This window comes from Lampris incognitus, chromosome 2 (genome assembly GCF_029633865.1).
Source record: "Lampris incognitus isolate fLamInc1 chromosome 2, fLamInc1.hap2, whole genome shotgun sequence".
Taxonomy (NCBI): Eukaryota; Metazoa; Chordata; class Actinopteri; order Lampriformes; family Lampridae; genus Lampris; species Lampris incognitus.
In genome coordinates, this window is record NC_079212.1 from 114,297,464 (window position 1) to 114,314,784 (window position 17,321).

Below are 17,321 nucleotides of genomic sequence, written 5' to 3' on the forward strand. Positions count from 1 at the left end.
TTCGGAGCGAGTGTTTTCAGCGGCTGGGCTGACGGTCACTAGGCTGCGTCGCGTCTCACCCCTGAGCATGTCAACATGCTCATCTTCCTGAACAAAAACCAGTAGGCTGGAATTACTTGAATTTGTTAAGAGTGGACTGTGGACAGTTATCCTTTATGTGAGTAACTGTTATTTATTTTATTTTATCTCTCTCAGCTGGAGGCCTATTGGAGTCGTTCAAAGTTACATTTTGTGAAAAACTGTCAGCGCGAAGTAGGCCTAATGTTTTTATTTTATTTTTTAATTTGCATATTTTATACATAGCCTACATGTAATTTATAATGTGAGGACATGTTTCTCAAAGAGGCTCAATAGTGTTTAAGAGCGCAGCAGCATTGGCTCTTTAATTTGTGAAGAGATTTGACTCGGCCGGGCTCGTGGCTGCCTTTTTTATGCGTCGTGACGGAATGGGATATGCCGGTTTTTTACAATTAAACAGTTAAATTTTAACTATCTTGTTTAAAAGCATTGTGGTTGTACCATAAGTTAACTATAAGTTAACTCCTTTGATTAATAAAGATTTAATTGAGGAAAAACACGCTTTCTTTGGTATTTCTGCCGTAGGCATTTTTTTCATTAAAAGTAATTAACAATAAATCGATAATTGATCGTTAATTTTCGCGATGATCGATCAAGGAAATTTGATCGTTTGCCCATCCCTAATACACACACATACATACATACATATGTATATATACATATATGTATATACACACATAACACATACATAAATATATACATACATATAACATAAATATGCATTTATAACTAACAATTTCTCTAATTAGTTTATGTTCAACAGAACACAAACTAATTAAAGAAGCTGTTAGAGAAAATAACCTGTCATATGTACAGGTAATGCACAAATACAACACCCCTGTTTTTCCTCCAACTACATGTAAATGTATGCCGACACAGCCATCTGTTTCCAGTAGGTAAAAAAACAAAACAGATTATCAGGTCAACTGAGTGTGTACATTTAAATTTGTAGGATTTCTGATATAGCCAATTATAGACAATGTGTGTAATGGACCAGATGCATTGATATGAACACCGTCACTACAGGGCCTTTAGGCTGTGGAACAGGTAAGAAGTCTGAACCCAGAGGCCCATGTCATTATGTATCTAATGTTATAGATAGACATGTCTAACATCTTCCATCAGTAAAACACACTAGAATGTAAAGCACATACTGGGTTGTAATAAAGTTTATTATCTGCTTACCCAGTCAATCAATAATGAGTTCATTACTAACCAAGTCCTGTAATGGGTGCTTTCATTAAAATAGCCACTTTGTCATTCCCTGCTTAATTAGAGCAGTGTGAACTGTCTGTGCACTGTGATGGGAATCAGCATTGTCTGGACTATGTTGTATGTCTGGTAAGTTTATTGTCTGCTGTTAGTGTCTCACAAAATGTCTTTTTGGGACATATGTAGGGCTAGGGGTTAGGGAATAAAGGAAAGGACAAACTGACAGATCAAACAGAAAGGTTTAGTACATTAGTGCAACATCTAAAATTGTAGACTACATTGACTTAATAAACTGTCACAAGAACACAGAGTTAATTTGTCCCCTAAATGTCAACATATCAGTAATTACTTATACAGATACTCCACTCGTGGCCCTAAAGCAACAAACCAATCAACAGCTAACTATTATTTCATTGATGTCTTTGGAAAACAAAAAGCAGAAACAGGGTAGATGAAGCCCATAAAGAATGAAATAGTGTAATTGAAGAGGTTTCTATTTCACAAGTACACAACACACAGCAGAGGCAATAACCCACAAAAGATTTAATTGAATGTGAATACTTTTATCTGTATTTGTGTGCGTGTACGAATTTGTGCATGCATGTGTGTGTGTGTGTGTGTGTGTGTGTGTGTGTGTGTGTGTGTGTGTGTGTGTGTCTCTGTTTATGCACGTGTACGAGTATTTCTGCATGTGTGTATGTGTGTGTCTGTTTATGTGTGTGTACGTATGTGTACAAGTATTTGTGCATGCATGTATTTGTGTGTGTGTGTGTGTATATATGAGTATTTGTGCATGCATGTAATTTTGTGTGTGTGTGTGTCTGTGTGTGTGTGTGTGTGTGTGTGTATTTTCAGTCTCATAATTGTATCACCTCTCTCCACTGTTTGGTCTCCACTCCCTGGGTGTAGAGTACGCACACTGGTTTATACAGGAAGAAAGAAAAAAGGCAGAGAGAGAGAGAGGCAGAGACAGAGACAGAGACAGAAAGATTCAATCAGAGAGGCATATCTGCAGACAGATTAAAAAAAAAGCGAGATCAATACAAGGGTATTAGCCTTAGTGCCCTGGACAAACATTCAAGCCGTTTGTAGCACTTTGGGGAAGGCTAATGAAAAAGTTAGGTCAAGTGGTAGATGTAGGTAAAACCCAAATATAGGCAAATCAGATGAAAGGCCAAGAAAGAGCCAAGGAAGAAGCAGAAAAGCAGTGTGAGAAGTATAGATAGAGGAATTAACCAGAAAGGGAGAGTGATGCTGCCATGGAGAGTAAAGTGAATATTAGACCGGAGGATACTCACGTGGGTCTGACTTGGAGAACGTGTCTTTGTCCAACAAATTCCTGAGAAAGAAGAGAGAAAAATTGAAAAAATAATTAAGCCAACAAAGGAGTTTACTGAGACAAAAACAACAGTGAATTGCTTTTTCGTTACCTACGTAACTACGAAACGTTTTTGGAAAACAATTTTTCACTTGAAAAGTCAGATGGAATGGTGTGAGGACCAGCCATTTGAGAGAGGTATTGTACTATAAAATGCCAATTATCTCTTAAAAGGCACAGGCTTTAAGTTTTTAAGCTATTACTGTACATTACACTATGCACCTGCTGTGTAAGTGTACCGCCAGGAAACACTAGTGCTTGGAAATAAGTACTATTATGTGTACTATGTGGATACACTCGTTCTTTTAACGTTTTAATGCCCTGACATACAAGAGGAAAAAGGCTAATTGAAATTGTTGATCCAAAGGCAGGGATTGGGATATTTGCAAAGAAAGTTCAAATAGATGGGTTAGGTCACGTCCTGTAGGGTAAAGACATTTTGGTTTAGTTTGCTGCTACACAATCTGTAATGTATTTCCATGAAAGATAATAGCCTGGGCAAACAGCATCTAGGAGATAAGAGAGCACTTAAATACGAAACCATAACCCTAAAGTGTGTGGGCGCACTTATCAATTACCTTTGCATTTACAGTAAACAGCTGTGTATGTGTGTGAGTGTATGCATTTGTGTGTTATCTTGTGAAAGATAGGTTGGTTACTCAAGCAAGCATGCATGCACACACGCACGCACACACACACACACACACAGAGAGAGAAAACAAAATAAACAGGTATATCACCGCAGGAAATAGAGTTTAGTGGCTCTTAAAATGGCAGTCTGATTTGTAATATACAGACGTGCTGAAATTTATTGGTACCCCTCTACAAAAAACAAATGCCCAGTTTTCTCTTAAATAACTTGAAACTGAAGAAAGTAATTAGCATCCACCATTTTTTATTCCATATTTCATAGAAATCCGACTTTGCTTTTTTTTTTCATTTACCATATTTTAAATAATAAAACAAATGAAATAGCATGGACAAAAATGATGGGAACCTTAACCTAATATGTCTTTACGCAATGTACATTTTCTGTAGGTCTCAATGAGACTTCTGCACCTGTTAACAGGTATTTTGGCCCACTCTTCCTGAGCAAACTGCTGCAGCTGTCTCGGGTTTGATAGGTGCCTTCTACAAACTGCAAGTTTCCGCTCTTTCCATAGATGTTCGGTAGGATTCAGAACAGGACTCGTAGAAGGCCACTTTGGAATAGTCCAATGTTTTGTTCTTATCCATTCTTGGGTGCTTTTAACTGTGTTTTGGGTCCTTATCCTGTTGAGAACCCATGACCTGTGACTGAGACAGAGCTTTCTGACACTGGGCAGTACGTTTCGCTCCAGAATGCCTTGATAGTCTTGTGATTTCATTGTGCCCCGCACAAATTCAAGGCACCCTGTGCCAGGAGCAGCAAAGCAGCCCCAAAACATAACCGAGCCTCCTCCATGTTCCACTGTAGATATGGTGCTCTTTTGTTTGAAAGCTTTATTTTTTCATCTGTGAAGGTAGAGCCAATGTGACTAGCCAAAAAGCTCCAGTTCTGACTCATCTGTCCAAAGGACATTATCCCAGAAGGATTGTGGCTTGTCAATATGCTACTACTACTTTCGGATGCTCCCATTAGGGGTCACCACAGAGGATCATCCGTTTCCATTTCTTCCTGTCCTCTGCGTCTTCCTCTGTCACACCAGCCACCTGCATGGCTGGTCAATATGCATTTTAGTAAATTGCAGTCTGACTTTTTTTAGGTTTTTCTTTTAAAAGTGGAGTCCTCCTGGGACTTCTTTCACCTACTTTCACCTTCAGTTCAGCTTGTATCTCTTTGGCAGTTGGATTATCGGTGGATGACCTTGGCACGGACAAGTCTAAACAGGTTGTGTTGAACAAATATCCAGTCAAAATGTTTGGTGCAAAAAAAAAAGCGATCATTCTCCTCTAGCTATTATAGGAACAGGGACTGGCTTGAGTACTCTGTGAAAAACAACTCAGCATTTTGCTATCCATGCAGGAAATTCAAATCAGTTTCATATGATGCAACCTTCTCTGTTAGGGGATTTAATGAGTGGAAACATGCCATTGAAACTAGCAAGGGTTTAAATAAGCATGAAGCTTCAAAAGAGCATTTAGCCTGTGAAGCAATGTGAGGGAGTCGGAAAAACGTAGAGACAGGGACAGAGATTTCCACTCTCGTAAATTCAGAACAATTGGCACGCAACAGATATTACGTCAGCCATAACTGATATGCTCGAGTTTTTAGTGGTGAATCGATTGCCCTTACATGAAGATAATGCTGGTTTTGACAGTGTGCTGCTAGAAGATCGTGGCTCCATTGGGCTGTTCTTGTCTCTGTTCGAGTACACCATGCGTAAAGATCCAGAACTGACAAAGATTACAAAAACAATTCCACAGAATGCACGCTATACCAGCCCACAGATACAAAACAAGATTATCGAACTGATGAGCGATGTGGTGACAGATGATATAGTGAGACAAGTAGGGGATAGCTGGTACACAATAAAGGTAGATGGGACATTGACAGAAAACATATCTTTAGTCGTGCGTTTCATTGATGAAAACAACGGGGTACGTGAGCGCCTCTTGGTAATGGCCACGTCAGAGAAGGGGGATGCAGAGACATTAACAGGCGTGATCATCGATGAGCTCACAAAAGCCAGACTTAGCCCCAACAAAATCCTGAGTCAGGTTTATGATGGCATGTCACTAATGTCTGGGAGACATGGTGGCATGCAGAAATTGCTACAAAACAAACTGGATCAGCTCACGACATATATCCACGCTTTAATCACTAACTTCATTTGATGGTGATTCATGTCATGTCCAGTGAAGCAGCTGTCCAGTAATTTTTCAGCATGTGCAATATGCTGTACAAGTTCATCAGGAAGCCAACTGTCGCTATTCAATACAAGGGTGAGACCCTGAAACGCTTCTTGGACCAGAGATGGACTGGTCATTTGGCAACTGTCAATGCTGTGGGGAAGAGTTTCTCCAATATATCCACATTACTGACAGAGATGGAGGAGAACACACGGGGCAATGGAGCTGAGATGCAGGTCGAGGCTACTGGGCTACTTCGTGCCATATTGCAACCCAGCTTTCATTTTATTGCACACTTTGTTGTCACTTTTTGAGCCGCCAAACAGACTACTACAAGTCAAAAATATGGACTTGTTCCCTGCAGTTACACTTGTGATCAGTGCATTCGAATGCTTACAGAAACTGCACACAGAGAATGAGTTTACTGCACTATGGGATCTCTGCGCTCCCTCTCCAGCCACTGCCGAGACTGTGCCTGTGACAGATCCACACTGTCCAAGCAAGAGAAGATGCACACTTAACAAGAACCTTTGTGAATTTGTAGTTGAAGAAACAGTTGGACAGCCACAGAGCGACACAGATAAAAAGACTGAGTTAATGAGATTATTATACAATGTTATCAATGCTGTACAAGGAGAGATGGATGCGTGTTTTGGACAGCGCAGTAGCGAGCTCATTGACGTGCTGGCTGCTTTGAACCCAGAGGCCGAAGAGAATTTCATGGATCCATCAACGGTAACCCCTCTCCTGAGATTAGCCGGCACTGAAATGGTTGAATCGGAATATGCTGTGGCTCGTGAGTTCCTAGTGAAGAAGATGATGGAGACCTCGATTCCCCCCAAAGATGGAAAATGGACGATAGCCAACATACTCCAAGCCATGCTCACAGTCATCACAGCTTACACCCTTGCCCTAACTTTGGGGGCATCTACTGCAACCAGCGAAAACTCCTTTTCAACCCTTAAAAACGTTTTCTCCAAGCATCAGTGTAGTATATTGTACAAATGCAAGGCTCAGCTTATTCAGCTCATCTTTGAAAAGAATCTTACAAGTTCAAGGATGAATGGAAGGACATTTTGATGAGAAGATTCAACACTCAGAAACGCCGCCTTCAACTTTACCGAGCCTGGGAGAATGAGAGCACTCCATTTAGAGTAAGTTCAGATTGTGTGTGTGTGTGTGTGTGTGTGTGTGTGTGTGTGTGTGTGTGTGTGTGTGTGTGTGTGTGTGTGTGTGCGCGCGTGTGTGTGTGTGAGAACCCGCTGTGGTGTTTTTTTTTCTTTTCTTTTTTTTCTTTTAAGAGTGAGTTGGCTGCTTTGTACTTCTGATGTTAGTTAAATGTGTTTGGTGCTTTGCATATCCCTGTGTTGACTGCTTCAAATTATGACGACATGATATTATGTAATAACGCATCAGCATCTGGCGTGCTGCTTTTTTTAACCGAGAGATGTAGTCTGCTTTGCACTTCTGGTGTTATATTTAATGTATTGTCTAGTGCTTTGTGCATAACATTACCTCTGTGTTGACTGCTTTAAATTACAAGGACTGATGTGATATCTTTAGGCTGGTCGTATTTGCCGTTGATGGTTTAACGTGATGATCGTACTGGTCATACTGTATCTTATTTGCAAGTGCACTGATTGTGGTGCCAACCTCCCCCCGTTTAGTTATTGTAGCCCAGGCATCTATTCATTTTCTAAAGCCAATTGTTTACAAAACCTTGTAAGTGCGCCTGATTGGTGCCAATTGTCTAATCAGTGAGTGTCTGCATTGTGAATGTGTTAGTTTTGTTGCCGCTTTCTCAACGTTATAATCGTAATTTACTGCATTTGAATCATTTTAAGCCTAATACATCGAGACATATTAAATCTATTTGAGACCAATTTGGTTAGTATGCGACCTCAGTATAGTTAGTATGCATCAGCGCTGCATGAATACAATAGCATATTGGATTATCAAAAATATTTAATAATAATTGTGCCCCCTCATCCATATGCCCCACTGAAGACTGAGCCCTGGTGACGGGTCTGTTGGGGACACCACCCATATTATCTTGAGTTAAAGGTTAAAAACAGCGACAATTACTTTATTCAAATTACGGTACGTATTTGCATTGACGTTGATGCAGTGATGTTTGAAAGTAAGCAGATTATTCAGTTTCAATAATATGGCATGAAACAGGCTTGTACTGTCTCATAGAAAATTTACTTGACTAACTGGTTTCAATGATATAGCAATTAATGTCCTTTGTTATATTTTGAGCAGTTGAATGGAAATGTGTACCTGATTACAATTTAAAGGTAACCTTTTCAACCTGGAGATTAAATAGTATTGTCTTTGCCGCTTGCCTTGATATGCAGTAATGGTTGCAGATAGAAGATGATGGGCTTGTGGGAGGAGAGGGAGAACCAGAAATAAACATTGTTTATTGTATCTGCTACTTGGTCTTTTTTTGTCTGCCTCTGCCCTTGGTTTCTCCACATCAAATCTGTACCATAATTCTCTCATGCCTACCTTTCCTTAAATTTCGTACATCAGTAAGGATATTTTGTGCCGATTTCTCTCTTTCTCCTTACACTATCACTATTTCAATAGGCTACAGTGAGTTTCTTTTTGATACATTGTCTTTTCTTGTTTCTCTTTACCTCCCACTCCTTCCCCTCTAGTTTTTCACGCTAGACTGTTTCTCTTAGGTGGTCTTTGCCTTAACCAAATCTCTTGACAAGATCACACCATCTTTAATCTTAGTCTGTCTCCCTTCCTTCCTTCCTTCCTTCCCTCACTCACTCGTTCCTTCTGTCCTTCATCTCTGAGCTTTTTCCATCTTTTTTTGTCTGGGTGGGATACCTCTCATCATGCTTCACCATCTCATAATGCCTTCCAGGCCCAACAATGTACCCAACACCATTACTATTTCTGTCTTCTCTTGTTCGCAACATCAACACAGTGACATGACGACCCCCCCCCCACCAACCCCCTTGAGCTGTTTCGTATTGAGTCAGCCACCCCTAATTTCAACTTTATGTATGTTGTTAGAGCTGAGAGGAGAGGAGGTGGAGTAGATTTATTTAATGATGTATTCCAGAGTAAGCAATTATCATTTGGCAATCTTCCATCTTTTGAATCACTTTCAGTTTTATTGAAAAGTTCCCCCTGAGTTCTACTATTAATCATCTACAGGCCACCAAAATACACTGCGAACCTCCTTGCTGAAATATTGCCCATTATTTCCACTTACTCCGACTATCCTCTTATAACTTGGGATTTTAATATACTACATACTGATAAGTCTAACAACGACAACAGTGCTAAAGATTTTTTTTTCTTGCAATTTGGGACACATTTAGATTGTTTCAGCATGTCAAAGGGCCTACCCATAGTTAGCAGCACACCTTGAATTTGGTTATCACTAAGGGTCTCATTATTCAAATGCTGCTGCAATGGACCATGTCTCATTTGATCATTTCTGTGTTTTCTTTGATATATCTATTACTCCCGTCATCCAAACTAGATCAGTAGCAGTTAAAAATGGTATGTCAATGAGAATACTAGTGCACTGTTCATGAAGGCTCTCTTTTTCAGCCACCTTCACTTCAACCTCTGTCAGTGATCTTTTATATCATTTCAACTACAAAATTGAGAATGTCACTAATGCCTTTGCACTTGCTGGGATCAACTCAATTTCAGGTAAGCAAAAATCTCCTTGGGGAAATGCTACATCTGTAAAAACCCAGAGAAGGGAATGCTGAAAGCTGAACTCAAATGATGGGGGGAAAAAATACAGATACTCAACAATCATCTATAAAGTAAAACTTTACAATTGTAAATGTAACCCACATGATTACATGTACCCTGTGACTTATGTAAATTCTACGAGTAGCCTCTAGGAGGCACACGAGCTACAGAGCTTAAACCATACAAACAACCGTCAACAATAGAGAAGAGAAATACGGATATTTAGAAATACGGACAACTTTGACTATGGATACTTGAATTATTGATAGTTGAACTACGGATATTTGAGCTACAGGACATTTGAACTACGACAAAAAAGATCCCTCCCATGAAGCTTCCTTGACAGATGATCTCCTGTTGAAGGAAGAAGGAAGACTCTTTTCTCTTGTGTTTTGTACGCTGCTGGAATCCTGACTGGTTTTTTTAGTACCCCGAACAACCCCCCTTGCTACACCTTTTGGAACCCTTGGATACCCCCTTTGGATTGCCCCCATCATCGCCCTGGATTTGGATTCATCATCATCGCCTCTACATTAACTTGCCCCTGTGATTGTGGTAGGATCTGGACATTGCACCTTGCACAGATTGGAAGACTGAATCATTCCCCCTTTTCTTTTCTTTATTATTTTCTTTGAGTGCACTCATACTTTATTTTGGATTATTTTCTTTAATTTGTTAGTGTAGAATATGGCTGCATAAGTAATATATTAGAAGGGTATAAAATAGAATATAGATAGATATAGACAATAAATAGAATATTAGGAAGAACTTTTAAAAAGTATAATAGAGTAAAATATATATAAATATATATATATATATATATATATATATATATATATAACACATCTAATTTAGTATTGCTATTGAAATAACTTTACTTTGAACTGTTGAAATAAATTGTTTTTTTATTGTAAACTATACCCACGAGTGTGTGTGTTGTCTTTGGGGTGAGTACTAGAATCTGATCTAGAAAAAAACCTACACCAATCTCCACTGAACTTAGACATTAGACTGTAAACTGTCCCTGCGCAAGCATAGGCCCATTCCCCTGTCGTGCAGGTTACAGAAAGTTGGCGAGCCAGCCAGGAGATTGGTTAATTAGCGTTTCAGGCCATATACTACCCCACTGACCACACCTCTCTATAAAATACTTGATTATATATTTTTTTATTTTGAAAATAACACAGTCAATATGGATCTTTGCAATCAGCATAAAGTCCATGGACAAAATTGCTTATTAGTTGAAGGTGTCAATGAAATGAGCTCTGCCGAAACGATAATAAGCTTCTTCGAACAACATGGGAAGATCTCATCCTGCATCAGAGTTGTGGATGAGCCCAACCAACCTAATGGTAGGGTAATAATAGAATTTGAGTGTGAAAAGTCAATCACCAGGATAACCCCAGATACCCTTGGCCTTATACCTAGCCTTGTTGATCCAACTACTCTATGGAATGTCAGAACAATTAGACAAATATGTCAAGAGGAAATAGGCAAAGACTTAGCCCAGCAATATCTCGAAGAACTCAGCGCTATTGGTGGTAGTGCCATGTCAGGCTATGCCTCCATCTTAGAAAATGAACTGAGGCGCATTCGGTCTACAGCATCACAGAAAACTGACAACACATCTTTACCGGAACACAGCCCTATGCAGGACACTCAGCCTAGCATTGATGTTGAGCACACGCCTAGCATGACCCAAGAATGTAACAGACGGCCATCTATATCTGACATTCACCGTGCTCCAACCACACACTCATCCGTGCGTAATTCAATGAGCCTTGAAGAAGAGATCATTAATCCCCCGAGCATCCAGAACGTAGTAGTAGAACATGTTATTAAGAATGAGTCAACACAACCATACAGTAGCCCAAGTAAAATTTGAACCTTCTCAGGTAGGCTTCCAAAGCCAAATGGGGAAGTAGATTATGAAGCTTGGAGAACTCAAGTTGAGCTGCTTCTAAGTGACACCTATGTCACCGATTCACAAAAAATCAGAAAGGTTCAAGAGAGTTTGGTTGGTCCAGCTTCTGACATGGTGAAACCACTTGGTGTCAATGCAAACCCTGTTGCGTACGTAAACCACATCGAATCAGCCTTTGGAGTCGTAGAAGATGGAGAAGAGCTTTTTGCTGCATTCTTGAGTGCAAACCAGAATTATGGAGAGAAGCCATCTGATTATTTATTCACACTTCAGACCCTCCTCACTAAAGTCATCTCTAGAGGGGGAGCTTCACTTGTAGATTCAGAAAAACACTTAATAAGACAGTTCTGCAGAGGATGCTGGGACCACTCATTGATTTTAGGTCTTCAGCTTGAACAGAAAAAAAATAGCCCACCCTCATTTTCTGAATTGCTTCATCAGCTTAGGACAGAAGAAGGCCGTCGTTCAGCTAAACTAGATAGGATGAAGAAACATCTAGGGAGCTCAAAAGCTTCAGTGCATGCCCACACTGTTTATGGAATCGAAGCCCCAGCTGAAAACAAAAATGAAGACACACAGAAACTCCGCGATGAGGTAGCTGAGTTAAAGAAACAAATTGCAACCCTGTCCATCAAGGAAGAACCACAGCCAAACAGAACTCAGATTGAAACCAGCTGCATGGTCACGAATGCCTCCACACCTCGAATTTACACGCCTCGTTTTCCCAAGCCATGGTTCTGCTTTAAATGTGGTGGAGATGGTCACATTGCTGCCCACTGTGTGAGTGCCCCCAGTCCCGTTCTTGTCCATCAAAAGAACACCGAGCTGAGACAAAAACGTGAAGCTCACAGGAATACGCATACCTTCACCTCCATGCCTTTAAACTAGTAGCAGCTCCTGTTTCGGGACATTCAGGAGCTAAGTACCAGCATAAGAGTCCCAAACCCATTAATGATATTATGAATAGAACCCAGACAAGAAAAAATAGATACAGACAAAGATACCAAAATAGCCAATCCCTTCCCTGTGAACTTGTAGGGCCACGCTGCACTGCATCTGTCTCCATTGAAGGAATAGAATGTGAATCAATCCTTGACAACGGTTCCCAAGTAACAACCATTTCAGAGACATTCTACTTGAACCACTTATCGTTCCTCCCCATCCAGCCCATTCAGACTCTTTTCCAGATAGAAGGTGCAGGTGGCCAACATGTTCCTTACCAGGGTTATATCCAAGCCCTCATCTCCTTCCCCAGCAGCATCACTGGCGTAGCTGAACAGGTCTCTTCATTAGTTCTCATTGTGCCAAATTGCCATTTTAACACTCAGATTCCCCTATTGATTGGAACCAATGTCCTTGACAGATTATATGAAGGTGGCATAGAAAAGCATGGAAGAGAATTCTTACAAAGGCCCAATATCAATAATGACTGTATCTTGCTGTTCCAGCATGTTGCCCTAAGTCATCAGGAAGAGATTTCAGCCAATCATGTTAAGTTGCATGGACGCCATCCTGTCACCATTCCACAAGGAAGAAAAGTGTCTGTCTTTGGAGATGTCAGAGTGAAGAAACATTTCCCATGTTCCCTTTTCGTGGTCGAATCCCCTGAAACCGTTTCCTTACCTGGTGGAGTGTTCGTTGAAAATTCCTTGATAGAAACTCCACTTCGATCTTTAAACAAGATTCCTGTCATTCTCAGAAATGTGACTGATCATAGTGTCACACTGCATCCAAGGCAGGTGATAGCTGAAATGATGGTAGCACAGTATGTGATGCCGTCTGAATCCCAAAATATGACTGTGCCTGACATCCCTCAGTCTCAGAGTAACACCACCAACTTTGATTTGGAAGATTCCCCCATTCCAGAAGAGTGGAAAAAACAGATCACACACCAGCTGAACAGCATGCCAGAGGTGTTTGCTGTTGATGACTTGTCTCATGGTCATACGACTGCAGTAAAACATCACATCCGACTCCAGGATGAGGCCCCTTTTAGAGAGCGACCCAGACCCATTCATCCCTCTGACAGAGAAGCTGTCAAACAACACCTAAGAGAGCTGCTAGACGCTGGAATTATTCGCGAGTCAGAGTCTCCATTTGCTTCCCCCATTGTAGTTGTCAAGAAGAAGAATGGTGCAATAAGACTCTGCATAGATTTCAGGAAGCTGAACATGAGAACGATCAAAGATGCCTATGCCCCCCCCCCCAACATTGAAGACACCTTCTCTGCTCTTAGTGGAGCCAAATGGTTTTCTGTCATGGATCTGAAGTCAGGCTACTATCAAGTAGAAGTTGCAGAGGAAGATAAGCACAAGACCGCTTTTGTCTGCCCTCTAGGCTTCTATGAGTTTAATCGTATGCCCCAAGGTGTGACAAATGCACCAAGCACCTTTCAGAGACTGATGGAGAAATGTGTTGGAGACCTGCATCTCAATGAAGTACTAGTATTTCTGGATGACCTGATTGTCTTCTCTGACACACTAGAAGAGCACGAGGCCAGATTGATGAAAGTGTTGAACCGGCTCAAAGACTATGGCCTAAAGTTGTCCCCTGAAAAATGCCATTTTTTCCAGACTTCTGTTAAATACCTTGGCCATGTTGTAGATGCCAATGGAGTCCACACAGATCCAAGCAAAGTCTCTGCTTTGAGAGAATGGCCTCAACCCATCAACAGAAAAGAGCTCAAATGCTTCCTAGGATTTGCTGGATATTACCGACGTTTTGTGGAAGGGTACTCTAAAATAGCAAAGCCATTGAATGCTCTAACTGCTGGCTATGTTGCTCCAAGGAAAAGAGGGAAGATTTACAAGAAGGACAGGGTCAAGACTTCCATCAATCCCACCTTACCTTTTGGAAATGAGTGGACTGAAGAGTGTGACGTTGCTTTTAGAACTCTCATAGATAAACTGTCTTCGGCCCCTGTTCTTGCCTTCGCCAATCCCAATCTTCCTTACATCCTGCATACTGATGCCAGCCGCAATGGTCTCGGTGCTGCGCTCTATCAGGAACACGATGGGAAGCTGAGGGTTGTAGCTTATGCCAGCAGAGGACTATCCAGAAGTGAACAAAACTATCCTGCCCACAAGCAAGAGTACCTCGCCTTGAAATGGGCCATCTGTGAGAAATTCCATGATTACCTCTATGGAACAGAATTTCAGGTTTTAACAGACAATAACCCCCTAACTTATGTGTTGACCACAGCAAAGCTTGATGCAGCAGGACATCGCTGGTTAGCCGCTCTGTCAACCTACAGATTCACCATAAAGTATAGGGCTGGGATCAGCAATCAAGATGCCGATGGGTTGTCCAGAAGACCTCAGAGTCCGTCAGAAGAAGATGAGGAGTTCAAGCAGGAGAAAGCGAGGATAGAAGAGCTGAAGCAAAGGGTTTTGGATGGAGAAAGCAAAACTGTTTCTGGTGACATGCTGTCTGCTTTATGTCAACGCCACTCTGTGACCACTTTGGCTGACTATTTGCAGCCAGAACTCCCCATTCTTGCTGAATCCTTAGCTTTAGATGCTTCTGCCATCCCTGATGACTTTGTGTTCTCTGGACAAGGCACCCTCCCTGGAATGACTCACAATGACTGGTATCAGTCTCAAAGACAGGATCCATCTATCAGACGTGTGATCAGTTTCATTCAAGGAAACCGAAAACACACTTTTCAAGAGATGTCCTCTGAACTGTCAGAAGTCAAGCTACTCCTTAGAGAATGGAATAGACTAGAGCTTATAGATGGAGTACTGTTCAGGAAATGTCTTGATCGTGGGAATCAGATCTATCAGCTGGTGCTGCCTAGTAGCCACAGAGAAAGAGCATTGCAAGGCCTTCATGATGAAGTCGGTCATCTTGGCGCTCAGCGTGTCCTTCATCTTGTTCGTTCCAGATTTTTCTGGCCAAAGATGTTTCAGTCTGTTGAACAAAAGTGTAGGACTTGTGAAAGATGCGTGAGGCGGAAAGCCAATTCCCAGCATGCTGCTCATATGGAGAATATACAGACCAGTTATCCCCTTGAACTGGTGTGTATGGATTACCTCTGTATTGAGCCTGATAGTAAGGACACTAGAAACATCCTCGTCATCACGGATCACTTCACCAAGTTTGCCGTTGCCATCCCCACGAAAGACCAAAAGGCGAATACAGTTGCCAAAACACTGTGGGAAAACTTCATTGTACAGTATGGTTTTCCAAGTCGCCTTCTCAGTGACCAGGGGAGAGATTTTGAATCCCACACCATCAAGGAGTTGTGCTGTCTGATTGGAACCGAAAAGATCAGAACCACACCATACCATCCACGTGGAAACCCTGTCGAGAGATTTAACAGGACCCTTCTCAGCATGCTCGGGACACTAGAAGACAAGGATAAATATCATTGGAGGGACTTTGTCAAACCGCTAGTCCATGCATACAATTGCACGAAAAATGACACCACAGGCTACTCTCCATATGAATTGTTGTTTGGTAGACAGCCAAGACTACCCATTGATCTGGTTCTAGGCCTTACACCAGACCAAATTGGATTCAAGTCGCATTCGGAGTATGTTAAACATCTTCGACAGCGCCTCCAAGACAGCTATGCACTTGCTTCTGAAAGCTCTAAGAAGATGGGAGAGAAGAATAAAGCCAGGTTTGATAAAAAGATCAGAGCCGCAGAACTTGTTCCCGGAGATAGAGTCCTGGTGAAGAATGTCAATTTAAGAGGAAAACATAAACTTGCGGACAGATGGGAAAAGGAAGTCCATACTGTGGTGAAGAGGATGGGAGATGGCCCAGTGTATGTTGTCAAGCAAGAACAGGGTGAAGGTCCACACCGTACCTTTCACAGAGACCTTCTTCTGCCCTGCGGCTTTCTATCTGTTACAGATAAAGTCTCAGAACCTGAAACAAACTTACCAACAAGGAGGCTGAGACGCAGGGAAGCAGTCTCGCAGCAGACCAGGCACGACAATATTGTTGACCCAGATATGTCCAGCAGTGACGAGGATGAGGATTACTATCCACAGATCTCCACAAGGTTTCCCCAAAGTATTAGGACAACCACACAGGCCACCCCTCTAGCACGTGCCACGGAACTGTTGAACCCAGTCAGGTTGAATCCAAGTCCGTCGGAGTTCTCCCAATCTGATAGTCCACTCCTTAGTGAAGTACCCCATACCCCTGAGTCTGTTCACAATCAGTTACTTGAAAAGAAACCAATTGGGCGTGAGACAGAAGTAGTCACAGATGAATTCTCTCAACCTGTTCGAAGACACTTACCTGAGGGAGACCCCGCATCATCTACTACTGTTGTACCTCAATTTGGACCTATTGAAGGACGTTCACCTGAAAACAACCCACTTGAACCCGAGAGTGCACCGCCCACTGGTGTGACAGGCCAGGCTGACCTGTCTGACGGAAACCCGTCTGAGAGCGAACCGATCAGAAGATCTATCAGGGAAAGACATCCCCCTGAGAGACTCTGTTATGGTGAACTAGGAAGGCATTTAGTCCTAGCCATGGCCTAATTTTTCGAAAGTTTGGGCAGAAATGTCCCTGATTCTTCTAGAGTGCCCTCTGCAAGACCATACAGTGTTTAGACGCATGCAGAGACTGATGCGGTTTAGAGGGGGAGAATGTAACCCACATGATTACATGTACCCTGTGACGTATGTAAGTTCCACGAGTAGCCTCTAGGAGGCACACGAGCTACAGAGCTTAAACCATACAAACCACCGTCAACAATAGAGAAGAGAAATACGGATATTTAGAAATACGGACAACTTTGACTATGGATACTTGAATTATTGATAGTTGAACTATGGATATTTGAGCTACAGGACATTTGAACTATGACAAAAAAGATCCCCCCCACGAAGCTTCCTTGACAGATGATCTCCTGTTGAAGGAAGAAGGAAGACTCTTTTCTCTTGTGTTTTGTACGCTGCTGGAATCCTGACTGGTTTTTTTAGTACCCCGAACAACCCCCCTTGCTACACCTTTTGGAACCCTTGGATACCCCCTTTGGATTGCCCCCATCATCGCCCTGGATTTGGATTCATCATCATCGCCTCTACATTAACTTGCCCCTGTGATTGTGGTAGGATCTGGACATTGCACCTTGCACAGATTGGAAGACTGAATCATTCCCCCTTTTCTTTTCCTTATTATTTTCTTTGAGTGCAC

General features: G+C 41.8%; 1 protein-coding gene across 3 annotated transcripts in view; it reads right to left on the bottom strand.

Annotated features, from left to right (window-relative positions):
• Positions 1 to 17,321, bottom strand: part of cpne5b (copine Vb) — a 273,515-nt gene that overhangs the window by 189,754 nt on the left and 66,440 nt on the right. For all 3 annotated transcript variants that reach the window (XM_056272953.1, XM_056272955.1, XM_056272954.1), the window contains exons 2-3: positions 2,589 to 2,629; positions 2,163 to 2,209 (exon numbers count right to left, since the gene is read on the bottom strand). In XM_056272953.1, coding sequence (XP_056128928.1) covers positions 2,163 to 2,209; positions 2,589 to 2,629 — 88 coding nt within the window. The remainder of the gene's footprint in view (positions 1 to 2,162; positions 2,210 to 2,588; positions 2,630 to 17,321) is intronic.